Source organism: Protopterus annectens, chromosome 2.part1 (genome assembly GCF_019279795.1).
Source record: "Protopterus annectens isolate FY-2018-M chromosome 2.part1, PAN1.0, whole genome shotgun sequence".
Lineage (NCBI taxonomy): Eukaryota > Metazoa > Chordata > Ceratodontiformes > Protopteridae > Protopterus > Protopterus annectens.
In genome coordinates this window covers 921,397,927-921,414,509 of record NC_056729.1, presented here as the reverse complement: position 1 = coordinate 921,414,509, position 16,583 = coordinate 921,397,927, and the positions used below count along the sequence as shown (strand labels likewise).

The 16,583-nt window shown below is 39.9% G+C and overlaps 1 protein-coding gene across 1 annotated transcript in view; it reads left to right on the top strand.

The window, feature by feature from the left end:
* The window catches only part of LOC122794919 (NACHT and WD repeat domain-containing protein 2-like), a 1,236,179-nt gene that overhangs the window by 486,439 nt on the left and 733,157 nt on the right, over window positions 1–16,583 (top strand). Inside the window, exon 11 of the mRNA XM_044063511.1 lies at window positions 7,373–7,486. Coding sequence (XP_043919446.1) covers window positions 7,373–7,486 — 114 coding nt within the window. The remainder of the gene's footprint in view (window positions 1–7,372; window positions 7,487–16,583) is intronic.

Below are 16,583 nucleotides of genomic sequence, written 5' to 3'. Positions count from 1 at the left end.
CATCAGTAGCTTCACAAGCACCTGTATGACTGCATGGACTCAGTTATACCCAACAGAACTAAAACCTGTTCCTGAAGGAAACACAAACCTGTTTGGTGGACATCCTCTGTCAACAGGCTTTACAACAAAAGGAAGAAACTGTTGTCCAAAGGTAAAAATGAACAAAGTCCAAATTGGAAAAACTCCCTCCTTAGCCTAAACAAGCAAATAAGATCACTAGTGAAAACCTCCAAAGCCAATTATGAATTGAAACTAGCCTTGGAACCAAAGGTAAACCACAAAGCCTTCTTATTATGTAAGGAATATCCATGGCAAAGCCCAGTTTTGTTCCGAATTAGTCCTTAACTGTATCACTTACACTGACCCTGTTGACTTAGCCAACCTACTAGCTGATAGGTTAAGAGCAAACTTCACCCTCGTATCCATTCAACATCCCCGATACTTGTCTCACACCTCACATCTCCATAGATCAAGTGTTAAAGGCCCTATCCAAAGCAAAGAACACAGTTTCCATGGGACATGATAGTATCCCAGGCTGTATTCTGCACCATCTCCAGGAAGAACTAGCTTCGTCATTGAGCACCATATTCAACCACAGCCTAAGTACAGGCTTCATTAAAGCAGGGTGGAGAACTGCCATTGTCATCCTTTTGCACAAAGTTGGTGCCACTACTGACCCTGGAAATTATCTCCCTATTATTATTATTATTACTATTATTGACAAGTCTGATCTGTAAAGCCATGGAACATATTATTATGGCTCTCATAAACAAAGACATAGGCAATCTCCAAGCACTTGACCCCACTCAGTTCGGATTCGTCAAGGGCAGATCTTGCCTTATGAATCTGGTTGACTTCTTTGAGACTGTCATCAAGGCCTTGAGTGAGGGAAAGTCAGTACATACAGCTTACCTTGACTTAGCCAAGGCTTTTGACACAATCCCCCACTTGGGCATCATCGAAAGCTAACACAACTTGTCATAAATCCCTGTGTCATCAGGTGGTTGGCCAGCTGGCTCACCGACAGGACTCACAAGGTCAAAATGGGTGCCTCCACCTCCGGTAGCAGCCCTGTCACTAGTGGTGTTCCCCAGGGATCTGTCCTGGGACCCCTACTGTTTGGCATCCACTTCTCAGAGGTTCAGGCAAAGACAAAAGGCCTGTGGCTGACCAAGTTTGCAGATGACTGTAAGTTGGGTGCTGTCATTGAGTCCCAAAATGATATTACTATACTGCAAGAGGATATCACAGCAATAGATGACTGGTGCCAAAGTCTTGCCTTCAAGTTAAACACAAATCATACCATTTGGCAATAACAAGGCCCCTACTGATTACCACATCAATGACAACCCCCTAAGCACACAACTTGTGGTGAGAGACCTGGGTACTTACGTTGACAATAATCTCACATTCGACCATCATGTAGCAACAGTGGTCAGAAAAGCTTGTCTCATCTCATAAGTAAAGGGATTGCATCCAGAAAGAAGGAGGTTATTACTTCTTTATACTCCTCCCTCATTAGGTCAATAATTTAGTATAATGCTCCGTTTGGTATATACCTCTTCAAACATCTGCAGCAACTGGAAAGGCCAAAGAAATACCTCACAAAGAGAATCCATGGCCTCCAACACTTGTCTTATGTGAACAGGATCAAGTCACTATCAGTCTACTTGGTATTGTACAGATTGCTCAGAGGTGATCAATCTCGGAGTCTGCCCTACTAAAAATGCTCCATATCCGTAAGTCTAACTCCTCGCGCATTACCCACTGTAAAGGCCTAAATCTAATATGCAACATGTCTGTCTCTCAGAGGCTGCAACATCTCTGGAATAGACTTCCCATTCATGTCAGAGTACCTCGCTAACCCTCTTCAAGTGCAACCTTGATGAGTGGATGGAAAACCACAAATTTGTCCCAGGGGTTCCACCTTTATCTCTCACTGACAGGGGTGACAGGTGCTGACTGAGGTTTCTTTTTTGGGAGATAAACTCTTGGCTAGGCTTGTAAGGGCACCAGGGTCATTAGCCTAGTAACCTTCTATTATCCTGTGATTCCTGAATGGCGTATTGCATCAAATGCTTTAGCTAGGTCAAGGTAGGCAATATGCGCCATTTTGCCTTCATCAGTTGCCTTGGTGACCTTCTCAAAGAGGTCTACCAGTTTCAGTAGGTATGACCTGACTTTGATGAAATCAAATTGGGTTGGGGCTAGTCTCTGAAGCTTTCCATGGTTTGCATATGAAACTAGTCAGCCTAATGAGTTTGTAGTTCCTTGGATCCACTGATGGTCCACCCTTGTGCAGAGAGATGACTGCTGAAGTCCACTATTTGCATGACACAAATCCTGTGTGGAGGCTGTGGTTGACTAGTGACTCCAGTGGTCCTGATAGGTCATATTTCAGGCTATTTAGGAGGCATCCTGGTATATTATTAGGGCAAATCAAAGATGTATTGTTTGCCTTAGAGAGTGCATGTAAGACCTGCTCCCTGCTGATAGTTGGAGGGGGTTATGTTAGATGGTATTTCCTGGAGGGAGGGGCTGATGGGGAGATGGGGTAGACTCGTAACTGAATTTGTCAGTCAGAATATTTGCTGTATCTCCCTGTTCCATGAACATGCCTCCATTTACCAAACATTTGGCACACTGTTGTGTGCTGTGTTTGAGGTTTCGGACATAGCTAAAGAAGGTCTTTTGGTTGATGTTGGCCTGGGACACTATCTTTACCTCAAAATTTGCTTTGTTGGACCTAGTTAGTTCTCTTAGTTGTCAGTTTGATGAGAGAGTTTTTATCTTTTTTGTTGTTATACTTCCTAATGTTAGCTATGACTTTTTCTTTTGTTGGACAACCTGTTTAATTTTGGATTCCACCGAGGGGTTGTTTTTTGAGTTAGTTTTGGGCTTTCTTGTGGTAGGCACAGCAGCCTCTATGCAATCACTGATATGGTTGTACAGAGCTTCTGTGAATAATTCCACATAGGCTGCTGTTGTGTTATTTGAATTTGGTGGGGCTGGAAATTTTAACAAGTTATCACTGAACAAAAGGTAATTTGCCTTGAAGTAGATTCTGTTACAAGATTTGCTGGAGTTACAGAATTGATTCTTATTTTGAAGGAAACTGCTTTATGGTCTGACCTTACCAGAGAAGGCACAACATTGATGAGAATGCAGTGTTCTCTTATATTTGTAAGTACCAGGTCCAATATGTGTGGACCTCAAGTAGGTGCATGCACTAACTGTTCCAAAGTTTTTGTGTTTACAAAGTCTAGGAATTTCTACACCTGCAAATTTGGAGTCATGTAGGATTCAGTTTATAGAGGTATAATTAAAGTCCCTATAAGTACGGCATTTGGTTGAGCAGTGAGTGTCTCCAGTAGGTCTAAATATGAGCTATGGGTTTCATGGGACATAGAGGGTGACCTGTAGTTTGCTAGGATATGGTATGGGACTGTATCTATACTAATCTGGACTTGGAGGAACTTCAGGGCATTATCTTGTTTAACCATCTGAGAGGCATGCTTGCTATTTATGTAGATCAGGACACCTCCTCCTTTAGTCCCTGTCTGTGCAGTTGCTGGTCTAAGTGTGTGGAAGGCACTGAATTCTTGCACTACCAGGGTACTCTCTGTGTCTTTAAACCATATCTGAGTAACTACACAGGTAACTGGACAGATGCCTTATTCTCCAAGGTGAGGAGAGTTTAGAGGGAGTGAAGCTTCTTGTTTAGACTCCTGACACTGAGTAGTAAAGCCTTTAAATTTTCTTGGATAGATTTTACTATGCTGGATGTTTGTCAGTTTGGCATTGCCTAAAAAGGCTTGTATGGGGGAGGACAGTGTTTTAACTGATATTCAAAAGCCTAGAGTGGACAGGTGCAGACCATCCCATCCTTGGCAATGCAATGTTGTTGGTTAACCATGTCCTTCCTTGCTGAAAAGTTTCAGGGGGAAGGGGTGGCATAATAGTTAAGCTGTTAACCTCACACACACAAGATACAGGGTTTGATTCTCACCAGTGGAAAATTGCCTAGGCTTAAAATGGAATCATGCAATGGTGAGCAGTAGCTAGAACTCAAGATAATCAAGGTGACTGATAAATCCAAAAAATCAAGTTTTGATGAAGTCCTAAGTACGTAAAGGCTGAAAGCTCCTAACTATTAAACATGAATTGCTTGAAACTTGAGTTATGTTGTGTGTTTAAACTGAACTACTTTTTTTTTTTTTTTTTTTTTTTTTTTTTTGTGAATTGATCAGTCACCTTGTTTATCTGGAGTTCCAGTTACTGCTCACCATTGCAGGATTTTTTTAGTACGTTTTTATTTTCCTACATTTTCACCCCTTTTATTTTAAGCTTAAAATGTCCCAGAAGGGCAGCCAGCCTAGTACATGACACGAAAAACTATGCCAATATTAAAGTCAGTCACCCTCTGTCCATATTGTAGCATCATCCTTGGTGAAAGTAGAATGTTGCTCAACTCTAGGCACATACTCCAAGAGCTCCATAATGTCTCTCTTTTCATATAGCTTATGGAAGTTCATCTTAGGTCATTTACACCTACAAGGACTATAACTGAATCATACTGGTACCTGTGGATCAATAACTTGAGTGCATGTGTAGCTTGGCAGATCTTGACTGCCTCTAATAGGCAACTAGCCATTACTTTCTCCCATTTTAGCCTCGTGAGTGGGGCATCAGTATGTTGTACAATGGAGTCCCCTACAACTAGAGTCCTGGGTAGTGTACTGGCGTGCCTTATGGGCTTGATAGTTGAAGCTGCACTGGCTGTGGTTGTATTTGCATTATTAGGGGCTGTTTCTGTTGAGTGCTTTTGGGTTTGCTGATGATAATTTTTGAAGATGGAATCTCTGGGAGGTCTTTGGATTTTGGGAAGATTGTATTTAAGTACCTCAGCATAAGTAGGTGTATGTGTGGGGTGCATACTATATGCTGTGGCTGTAGAGTGTTGTGTTTCTGACAAGCAGACTGTTATTATGAGTGTCTGTAAATGAGAGTTGTGCTTCCAGAGACATTTTTTGGGGATTAAATGGTTGTCAGTGAACATTGAATAATTGTCACAATATCTTAGTATACCCATGTTCACTAAACTGTTTGTGGAGAAATTGGGAAAGTGCTTTTCCATGATGTCAGGTTCTTTATTAGATGAGCTACCAGGGTACAGTGCTTGGGGATAAATAATAGGCTGACTAAGGGTGCTTTTGGGGCTAGAGACTAGACTAGGCCATATAGTATTAAATTCAAGGGGCTGTGCTCCTCAATGCACGGACTAGCTACTGTGCGTTACTCAATGCACAAAGTTGTTGTTCTACACTCACCAAGTTACTGGCAGAGTTTCAGAGGTGGTTTTATAGGGACAATTTTGTTTGTAGGTGTCTTTGTCTGTACAGGGTACTCCTAACCATCACTGCATGATGAATAGTGGTGCACAAATGCTCCAACTTTGTGTAGGCTGGCACGACAGGCCATACAATGACATACAAAACCATACAGGCTTGTCCTAATCATCAGAGGAGTACCCATGTGTTTAGCATGATTTTTTGTTCTGAATTCATGAATGTTTAGACTGCATTCAACATTATATGTGCTTTGCTTTATTATTTAGAAAGAAAGTGTACTCTGTATGAGAAGAAGCAGGGTCTGCGGATGATGTTAGGCATATTAGTCATGAGTTGTTACAATATCTGTGGCCTGTCATGAGTCAGTAGGGTTGATGTCCTTTAAGCAGCACTAAGGAGAAGGTAAACAGGTGCTTGTAATCAGCTGAAGTATGTGTGAGTTCATTTCAGTAGAGAGTTTGAATGAGGCCTTGTGCTGCTAAGTTGTGTAGGAAAACAAATGGGCAAAGAAAATATTTTGCACTTTTGGACCCAGATATGGGAATATTTTCTCTGTTTAAAACTTTGTGTTTTGGAAATCTTTAAAAGACTGTGATTAAGAATGAGCCTGCAAGTAAGACTTTTTTTTTTTTTTTAGTTCGACTATTTTATAAAAACTCTTCATACCAGATTTGTGTCTTCTTGGCTCTTTAAAATCTGCAAATAGAATGGGCTACCCAGATGTTCTTGTAAAGCCTCCATCAGGGTCTGTAGAGATTGTAACCTATTGCATGAACCAAAACAAGCTGATACACTTGCTTTGTTTAAAGCTGAATTATGGTTTTATTTGGCTTGTCCTAAGTGTCAGAAAACTGCCCCTTGCAAATGTTTCCATTATTCATTAGCACCACCTGGTAATCTCTTTCTCCCAAGTTCTATGTTAGGGATTGCAGTTAGCACTTCTTGAAGGCATCAGTATAAAATGGGGGTCTTGGACTGTGCCACCCCTATCTTGTGGCTATGCTGTTACACATAATAGCTGACAAATGTACTGTAACAGAGCTAATACTTATGTTTAGTCAGATGGTATCCCCAAGGAAAATCTAACAGGTTGAGAGACCCTTTTCATGCTTATGATTGTGAAAGAGATTTGCCAGTTCTTACAGTTAAACAGATCAGAACTTGGTATATCACCTCTGCGAATAGATGGCTTGGTGAAGTGATTGAAAAAAAAAAATGAAAAGAACGTGTTGAGGTGGTGAATTTACAAGAATGTGAAAACTGGATACCTTTCTACCCTCTGTTAAGTTTGACATTAGTTAGATACCTCAGTCATGTATGGGATTCACCCAGTTTGAACTTTGCAGAAGACATCCAAGGGTTCTGCTAGAATTAACAAAGATAACCCTTTTCCGTGTGTCTTAGAACATGTGACTGAGATGCAGGAGAGGATGGAAGAAAGAATGACTATTGTTATGCATGTAGTGATGGAACAAATTAAATGGACCCAGGCAGTAGACAGACAGATATGCATATATGATAACAGAAACTTGTATATCAAGAGCACTTCTTCTAGATTGTCACTTAAAGCCTGCAAGTAGGACTAAGTGGTTTCCCTTTTTGTTTTAGTAATACCTGTGTAAAGGCATATGGAGAGTGTTACCTGATGCATGCTCTGTTTTTGTAAAGCAAGCCTAAAAAGGTAACATTTGAGTTTATGGAACAACCATCTGCTGCTGGATAATTTTCTGTGTATGTAAGTTCCTAGCAAAGTTCTACTGTTCTTCTAAAACGTGTGTCTTTGTCATCTGCTGCTAAACCAAAGGATGTTTTGTATTTTTGGACTAACCCCTGAAAATGAATTTAATTGATATTACCTGAACCTGTCTAATTCACATTTACTTTTGGAGTCTAGGAATTTATTTCTGATAGGAAGTGTCGGATAGGGAAAACTGCAATAGAATAGATATGAGTCGTTCTAAAATAACAAATTCGTTAAAGTGGTATGTAGTATTTACTCTCAGACTGGTTCTCTTTTTCAGAATTATTTCCTCAAAAGATGTAAAAGATATTCCAGACATTAGATGGAGAAAAGATATGCTTAAAAATCGTGTCAAAGAGGAGATACTTGAACACGCTCAGCACTGCCAGAAATTGTAAGTTGAAATCTCATAGTGCAGTCTGCATGCATGTCTTCACTGGTCCAATGGGCAAAGTCGGTTTTAACAACAATCTTATAGAAGGTGTTAGTCTTTGTTCTGTCTCAAGTTTATGGTATCAGTAGAACCTCAGCATGGGTGATTTCATCTGACCATATCTGAACAATTTTAAACTGAAAATGATGAATCAAACAAAATTATATTAAAAAAATTCCAACAGAAATAAAAATTCTCTCTCTCAGATTACATTCATTACAACAATGACATTTCAGTTTGCAGAAGTGCTTTGCTCTGTATTTATCCATTAATGAGAAGTTTGATTTGCATTGGGACATTGATGTAATTTTTTGATTTAAAGCAGAAACATCCATCAGTTTAAGGCATTGATAAAACTATATGGCATACAAATGTAATTAATGATTTCTTCTGTGTTGTGATTTTTTCCTATGAATCTGAGGTGTGTCCTATAGTAACAGATTCCAGAATTTTAATTTATTTTATTCTGAGTACCCAGGTTTCAGTTAAAGTGATTATATACAGGAAGACAACTGAATCCATTGGCCTCACTTTGTAATACCTTATTCTAGCTCATCATGCTAGGTTTGAGTCCAGTTTCCTCTGTTAAATACTGCCATTCTGGATAAATGTTGAATCAAACAGGTGCCTACTGAGTAACCAAGCAAATGAGGCGTGGTGCTTCATTTCCACTAATGTTTTGCTTTTTTCTTTTCACATGGCTGTATTATAAACATTGAATAAAAATATACACAATATCCAAGGACCCAAAATGAGTGTATATCAAACCAAACTAAAAAGAACAAAAAAATTAGAATGCTTTCATATGAGTTGAATTTATTTAGTGTGTTCATCTTAATTTGAAAAGATTTTTTTCATAGGATCATAGGAAGTTACTAGGCTATTGGCCCTGAGGCCCTTACAAGCCTAGCCAAGAATTTAGCCCATGTTCCAACAAGTCAGCACCCGATGCCCCTCTCCAGCAGGGACACAGGTGGAATCCCAGGGGTGTATTTTCTGTTCTCCATCCAGTTATCCAGGTTGCGCTTAAAAAGAGTTAAGGAGGTACTCTGCTTGACGTGGAGCGAGAGTCTATTCCACAGAAGGGGGAGTCTCTGGGACACAAATCTGTCCTGTCAACAAGTCCTTTTGATGTCACAGACCAGGTTGAGGTCGCTTGTATAGTTTACTCGAGTGGAACTTGACTTGCGGATGTGCAGCAGTCCCATCCCTGAGATTGCTTTGTATGCCAGACAGAGGTCACCTCTGAGGAGCATGTAGGCGACTGAGTAGAGGGACAGGGCCTTGGGCCTTTAGCCTATCTGTGTAGGGTAGATGTTTGAGGCCCTGGATTCTCCTGGTGAGGGAACTTCTGTGGTCTCTCCAGATGCTGCATGTGCTTTGTGAGGTACATGCTGAAAGGGGTATTGTACTCAATAATGGGTCTTATAAGGGAAAAATACAAAGATGTTATGACCACCTTGTCTCTGGATGAGTTACCCTTACTAATGAGGTGGGCCATATAGAAAGCTTTCCTACAATGGAGTCAGTCACTGGTTTTGGCCTGCACCTCAGAAAGGTGTATCCCATAAAACAAAGGCCCCCAAGACTGAGCCCTGGGGTACACCACTTGTTACAGGTCAACTGCTTGAGGTGGCTTCCCCTATTTTGACTAGGAGGGTTCTATTGGTGAACCAGTTTGCTAGCCATCTGGTAACATATGGCTTGATGCCTAGTTGAGAGATTTTATTTATTATACCTGAGTGGGGAATAGTATTGAAGTCTTTAGCCAGGTCAAGGTAGGCAGTGTGCACCAGCTTCCCCTCATCCATGGGTTTTGTGACTGTCTCAAAGAAGTCAACCAAATTTAACAGGCATGACATCCCCTTGATGAAACCAAACTGTGTGGGATTAAGTGTTTGGAGGTTGCCAATGTCCTTGTTAATGAGGTCTATGATAATCCGGTCCATGGCCTTGCAGATCAGGCTAGTTAGAGTTATGAGTCTATAATTTCCTGGATCGGTGGACATTCCTCCTTTGAGTAGAGGGATGATAGTGGCTGTCCTCCACTCGGCTGGGACAAAGCCGGTACTCAGGCTTTGGTTGAATAGGGTGCCTAATGGTGCTGCAAGTTCATGCCTGAGTTCATGTAGGATGCAGCCTGGGATGTTATCTGGTCCCATGGTGGCTGTATTTTGTGCCCTTGACAGGGTAGTGATGACCTGTTCCCTAGAAATAAGGGGAGGGGGGGGCAGGTGCTGGGGATGTCCTGATTTACTGATGGGGGACAGATGGGTAAAGTTTTCACTGAACCTGTCTGCTAGCATGTTGGCTATATTTATAGCATTTGTGTATATGGTGTCCTTGACCACCAGTTCTGAGCAGATCTGAGTGCTTCCATTGAGATTGCAGACATATGCGAAGAAAGCCTTGTGATTGTCTTTAGTAGATGTGGCCAGTTTGGACTTGAAGTTTACTTTGGAGGATTTCACTAGTGCTCTTATTTGCTTTTGCAGACTAAGGAGAGATTGTTTCCAATTAGGCACCTGCTCCTTCTTGGTCCTGGACAGCAGTTTTTTTTTCCCTTTTATTATTTATTTATTTATTTATTTGCCAGGATAGTCCATTGGGCCATGAAGAGCCCATTTTCAATGGAGTTCTGGGGAGAAAAGCTCCAGAATAATACATACAGTCAAAGTAAATATAGACAGTAAAAATACATAATAGTAATACACAGAATGCAAAAAATACATAATAGTAATACACAGAATGCAAAATACATACATAATAGTAGTACAGAGGATACAAGTGATACAGTACAAGATAAAAACTGTTAGAAGCAAACAAGTGTTTTTTTTTTTTTTTATTCTTTGCTAGAGCTGTAGCTTATAGGCACACTAGGAGTTTATTTACAGAAAGTAATAGCTTACGGAGGGAGAGGGAGGTAGGGGAAGCTATGTAGGGTGGGAACAAGAACAGTCCCGCTGTGAAGAAAGGTATGAGTGCAGTAAGGATTTGAAGGCAGAGAGACTATTAGTGGTTTGAATGAGAGGTGGGAGAGAGTTCCATTGTCGTGCTAGAGAAAAGGATAATAGATGTTTACCTGGTGGATGGGCAGGTTTGTGCAATTTTATTAGGTTTTGTGATTTAGACCTTAGACATCTGTTAGGTTAATGCATTTGGAAAGTAGAGGCTAGAGAAGGTCATAGAGAGGGGCTAAAAATAATTTTGTGAGCTTGGATCAGTTGATTATAGGTGAGATAGTTGGGTAGCTCAAGCCAGTTCAGTTGATGTAGGGAGATACAGTGATGGGTAGAGGATCTTTGGCCGGTTACAAACTTTGAAATTTTATAGTAGCAGGAGGCAAGTTTGGACTTGAGGGAAGACTGTAGACTAGTGAGGATAGAGGCTCCATAAAGGAGGGAAGGGATAAGGCATGTAGTAGCTAGAACAAGCCTGGAGGAAGGAGAGATATAGCGACTGTGGCAGTAAAGTAGGTCTAGTTTCTTGTGTGTTTTTTTTTGATATTTGCATGTATGTGGCTATCAAATTTTAGCTGATCGTCAATGAGGACTCCTAATAGTGTAGCGGTGGGGACTATTTCAAGGACAGTATTAATGTGGCTAGTGATAGAGAAGGAGGTTTGTTGAGGGAGGTGGTTCTAGATGGGGTAAATATTATTAGCTTGGTCTTGGTTGGATTGAGTGCCAAATGGTTGTCTAGCATCCATTGTTCAGTAGATGTGAAGGCATTCTGGGTTAATTTTGCTAAAGAGGAAGTAGAGGTAGTGGAGCAGATTATTGTTGAGTTGTCAGCATATTGGATAAGGTTACAGTTAGGAATGGCATAGTGAAAGTCATTTATGAAGATACTGAAGAGTAGGGGACCCAGAATTGAACCTTGGGGTGCACCAGTGGGACTGTTTAGGAAGGAAGAACTAGCTTTTTTTCTACTTGAATGCTTGTTGGCTGTTTGATTGGTAACTTGTGAACCAGTTGATAGTAGAGTGGGATAGGTTAAGTTTAGAAAGTTTAGCAAGGGGAAGGTTGTGAGAGATGGTGTCAAAGGCCTTTGAGAGGTCTAAAAGGAGGGTGGATACAATATGACCAGTGTCACGGGCTTTAGTAACAATTTCCAGGAAGGAGAGGAGGGCGGTTGTGGTGCTGTGGCCAGGTCGGAATCCATGTTGTGTGGGAGAGAGAAGGTTATTACTTAGAAGGTAGGGTAGAAGTTGTAAGTGGATGCATTTTTCGAGATGTTTAGAAATGGGGGATAAGATAGCAATTGTTTGGAAGTTGGGGATGTCAATGTTGTTTCCTCCTTTATGGAGTGGAATAATAAATACTTTTTTCCAGAGCTGGGGGACATGGCCCTCAGAGGTTGATCTATTTACTAGTATGGAGATAGGATAGGCTATGGCGTCTGCTGAAATTTTTACGAAGTAGGAGGGTATGTCATCAGGGGCATTGGAACATGGTTTCAGTTTTAGAAGTAGTTTCTTTATGCTGGAGATGGGAATAGGTTTGATGGAGAAAGGAGCAGGTAGAGAGCTGGGGTTAGAGGATGGAAAGGGGTGAGGGTAGGTGTGTATGGGGGAGTAAAGTTATTAGGGAATGATGATGTTAATTTAGCTATAGAGTCAATGAAGAATGAGTTAAATTTGGAGGCTAGTTCTAAGTCGGAGACATTTGGGTCTGGGCATGGGTTTTCTTTTTTACCTGGGTTAACTAGAGAGGCAATTCCATTCCAGACTTTTTTCCAGAGTTTATTTATTGCAGCTGTCTACCAGACAGATTTACTCTTCCTTGAGGAGGAGGATTTTGTCCAGTCAGGGTATTCCTGATTACATGCAGCTATATAAGTGCTCGTGTAGTACTTTGGTGTAGGTTTGACATATGTGCCAGTACCTATGGAGGGGGAGGGAGCTGTGAAGCTGTTTATACCTTCCCTCAGGAGGTTGTAATCAGCTTTCAAGAAGTTTTTTTGTTTAACCTTATCTATGGGGTGGTCAGGGGAGATGGTGACTTCAAAAGTGACTGCTTTGTGGTCAGATCTTACCAGGGAGGATGACACTGTAGGGATGCTGCAGTGGTTACTTATGTTAGTTAATACCAAGTCCAAGATATTTTCGTCTCTTGTGGGGGTATCAACCAACTGTTCCAAGGCATTTGCATTGACGAAATTAAGGAATCTCTGGGCTTTTATGTTCTGGCATGAGTAGTTCTTCCAGTCTATGGTTGGATTATTAAGGTCACCCAGGATCAGGGTAAAGGGTTGAAGCTTGATAGATTTGAAGAGATCCAGATAGGTGGAGTGGGCTTCTTGAGTGAAAGTTGGGGGCCTGTAGCTCACTGTGATTTGAATGGGGGGTCCTGTCAATGGTTAACTGCACCAGGAGTGTCTCCTGTGTGTCATGTTGTTTGACTAGTCTGGAGGTGTGTATGTCTTTTATATATATTGTAACTCTAACATCCTTCAGAATAATTACATTTAACCAAATGCTTGAAATAAATATTGTGTTTCAAATGATCACATGTAAAAGATCCAATCATCTGCCTGAAATATTATTGTGCTTTGCTTTTAAATACAAATAACTGGCAAGTTTTCATTTAACCTTGGTATATTATTAGATTTACACTATATTTGCCAATACAGTTCTCTAGTTAACAGATGGTTAAATTAATCTCCACATCTGCCATTTTGAACTATCCTTTCTTGCAGAAAAAAGAAAGTTCTTACAATTCAAGCTACATTTTGCCAGAGCATTGAATGTTTGATTTTTCTTAACTGCATAACTGTGTTGGTATATACATTGTTATAACCTACTGTCATTTTTTGCTATGTAAAATGTGGGCATGATAAACACGTAGCAATGTAGACAATCTCAGTTATGCTACAATCAAAATGTCCCTTGCAAGCAAACGTAATACTTTTCTTACCTATCAGTCTAACTTTACCTACATTAATGTGCTTTCAGTGTTTACATACTCCACACTTAAACATACCAGGGTTATAATGTTGACCTGTTGTTTTGCTCCCCTTCTCAAGCCTCCATTTTATATTAAATGCAGTTTTAAAAACAAATTGAGGTATATTCCACACTTTTTCCTCTAAGCCTTCTACAAGTTAAAACAAACTCCAATATTTGTTATACAATAACCTTAGTGTTACAATTATCCATCAAAAAGTTAGACACATAGATTTACACAAATCCTTCCTGGATTTCTTGATGTTATAAGTATTTTATTTTATTTAACATTTGTTTACCGGGGAAATCCAACGGGGCAAATATGCCCATTTTCAGTGGAGGCCTGGGGGAAAAGCTCCACATAATAACAACACAACAGTCAGTATTTTAAACAATAGTGAAACAATAAGAGAAATGATAGTAATAAATCACATAATAACATATTATCACTGCTCCGGTACAATGAAGGCTGTCTTTAAGTATTCTAAGTTAACTTAGAATACTTAAAGACAGCTTTCATTGTACCAGAGCAGTGTCCTGCATTGTGTGGGTTACCTTAGTGTGATCTTGGTTACTGGTGGAACATATTATCACTGTTCAAGTTAATAATAACAGGATCACTTAGTAACACATATTTTGACAGGTACACTTAGTATCAATAAATCATTCAGTGAAGTAGTGTCTCAGAGATACAACAGCTTAATATGCAATGGAGTAGTGTCTGAGATATACCTGTTTGGTTCTGTAAATTGTTATGCTTAATGTTGTTATACTTATAATCACATGGGATCAATAAGCAAATAAATTTATAGTAAGAGTGGAGAGTAGGGAGAGAGAGGGTGATGATGGGAATAAGTAAGGTATTCAGTAACCATAGAGATATAGTGAGAGTGGAGAGTAGGGAGAGAGAGGGTGATGATGGGAGTAAGTAAGGTATTCAGTAACAATAGAGATATAGTGAGAGTGGAGAGTAGGGGGAGAGAGAGGGTGATGATGGGAGTAAGTAAGGTATTCAGTAACCATTGAGATATAGTGAGAGTGGAGAGTAGGGAGAGAGAGGGTGATGATGGGAGTAAGTAAGATATTCAGTAACCATAGAGATATAGTGAAAGTAGAGAATAGGAAGAGAGAGGGTGGAAGGTGAGGAGGGGAGACATGGGTTCAGCCTGGTGAGGAGCAGGAGCATAACCAGCTGTCATTTAGTTGGGACTTTAGCTGTTTTTTAGAAGTGCGTTAGATTTGCTGTGTTTAGTATGTTCTGGGAGGGGGAGTGGAGTTCCATGATTTAGTTACGTAGTTAGAATATAGTAGTCTCCAAAATTGTTGTTGGATTTTGTAACTTCAAGTAGTAATTTTTTTGAGGATCATAGAGTCCTACTGTTAAGGTGGGTTTGTACTAGGTCCTGTAGGGATGGACATTTGTCAGGTACGTAAACTATGGAATGGACTATGGTAAGTTGTTTTAGAGTTAGTAGGTTGGGCAGCTCTAGCCATTTGAGTTGTTTCAGAGCAAGACAGTGATGGGCACTGTGGGGCGGGTTAGTAGCAAATCTGGCTATCTTATGGTAGCATGATTCAAGTTTGCTTAAGTCTGATTTTTTGAGGTTAGTAAGTATAGGGGAGGGTAGAGTAAAGTGGATAGTATGTGGGTCCTGGCAATAGCTTGTCTGGAAGAGTTTAAGAAAGGTTTTATTTTGTAAAGGGAACCTAATTTAATTTGGGTCTCTTTGATGATATGAGAAATATGTTTGTCAAATGTTAACTTACCATCTAGAATAATACCTAGTAGTTTGGTTTCTGAGGTGGGTTTAATTAGAGTGTGATTGGATGAGGTGATTGTAAAGTTATGGTTGGGTGAATTTGTGGCATTGGTTAGGGAACAGCATTAGTCTGGTTTTGTTGGTATTAAGAATGAGGTGGTATTTTTCTAAGAAAGACTCAATGGCAGTAAAAGATTTTTGAGTATTGTCCTGTAGTTGTTTATGGGTAGGTGTGGTGCAGATGACAGTGGAGTTATCTGCATAATGTATGATGGAAGAAAGGTTAGTAACTTTGTGTAGGCTATTGGTCATAACTGTGAAAAGCACATCCACTCATAAGAATTATTATACCAGCTTCAGGTGGCAAACTGAACCTCTGGCTATGTACGTAGATCATTGCACTAAAAGGTGTTTTAAAGGAGTCTACTTCAGAAGACTGAAAAAACAAAAGACTGAATCCCAAAAGACTGAAAATTGAAAATAATGAATGATGGAATTTGCCCCTTCTCCACTGCTCTGCAATCTTGGAGTTGGTATATATATATAGTTAGCAGGGGGTGGGGGGTGGGGGCACAGCCCCCACAAATAAGGGGTACAAAGGGGCTTGCCCCTGCATTAAAATGTGTTCAGTATTTTGAATTTTCAGTCGTTTGGGATTTAGTCTTTTGGTTTGTCAGTTTTCTGAAGTAGATCCATTTAAATATATTTCCCCAGGTTTTAAAGGTTTTGTGGCACTTTTTTGACCTTTTACAATTTATCACACATATGACTAACATGATTTTAGTTACAGCAGATGTTAAAGATTTGTTCAGTATAATACTGCAGTATTTAGGTGTCTCTTGGATTAGGTACCTCTTATTAGATATTAGACATGATTTGGTCAGAGATGTTGATATGTTATTTTATAGATATTATACTTACTAATAATTGCTTCATTTTCTAAGGTGAATATTTCAGGCAAGATTCTGGTACAGCAGTGAGTACTGTGATGACACCCACTATTACAAATTTATTTTTATGTAATGGAATACTTAGTTTTCAGTCATGCTAATAATTTTTCAGATGTATATTCATTTATGTTTGAAATGCCTTGATGACATGTTTATGTTGTGGAAAGGTAATTTAGTAAAACTCAAGGAATTTTTGAAGTTCATGCAGTTGGTATAATGGATAAGGTGTTTACCTTACAGACGCAAGGTGCAGGGTTTGATTCTCACAGAGGGTAATTGGCTAGGCTTAAAATGTCCCACAGGGTCACTTAGCCTAGTACTAATCTATGAACCTAAGTATTTAGTAAATTCCACAGAATTTTTGAATTTCATGTATGATGATCTATATAATTCTATTTATT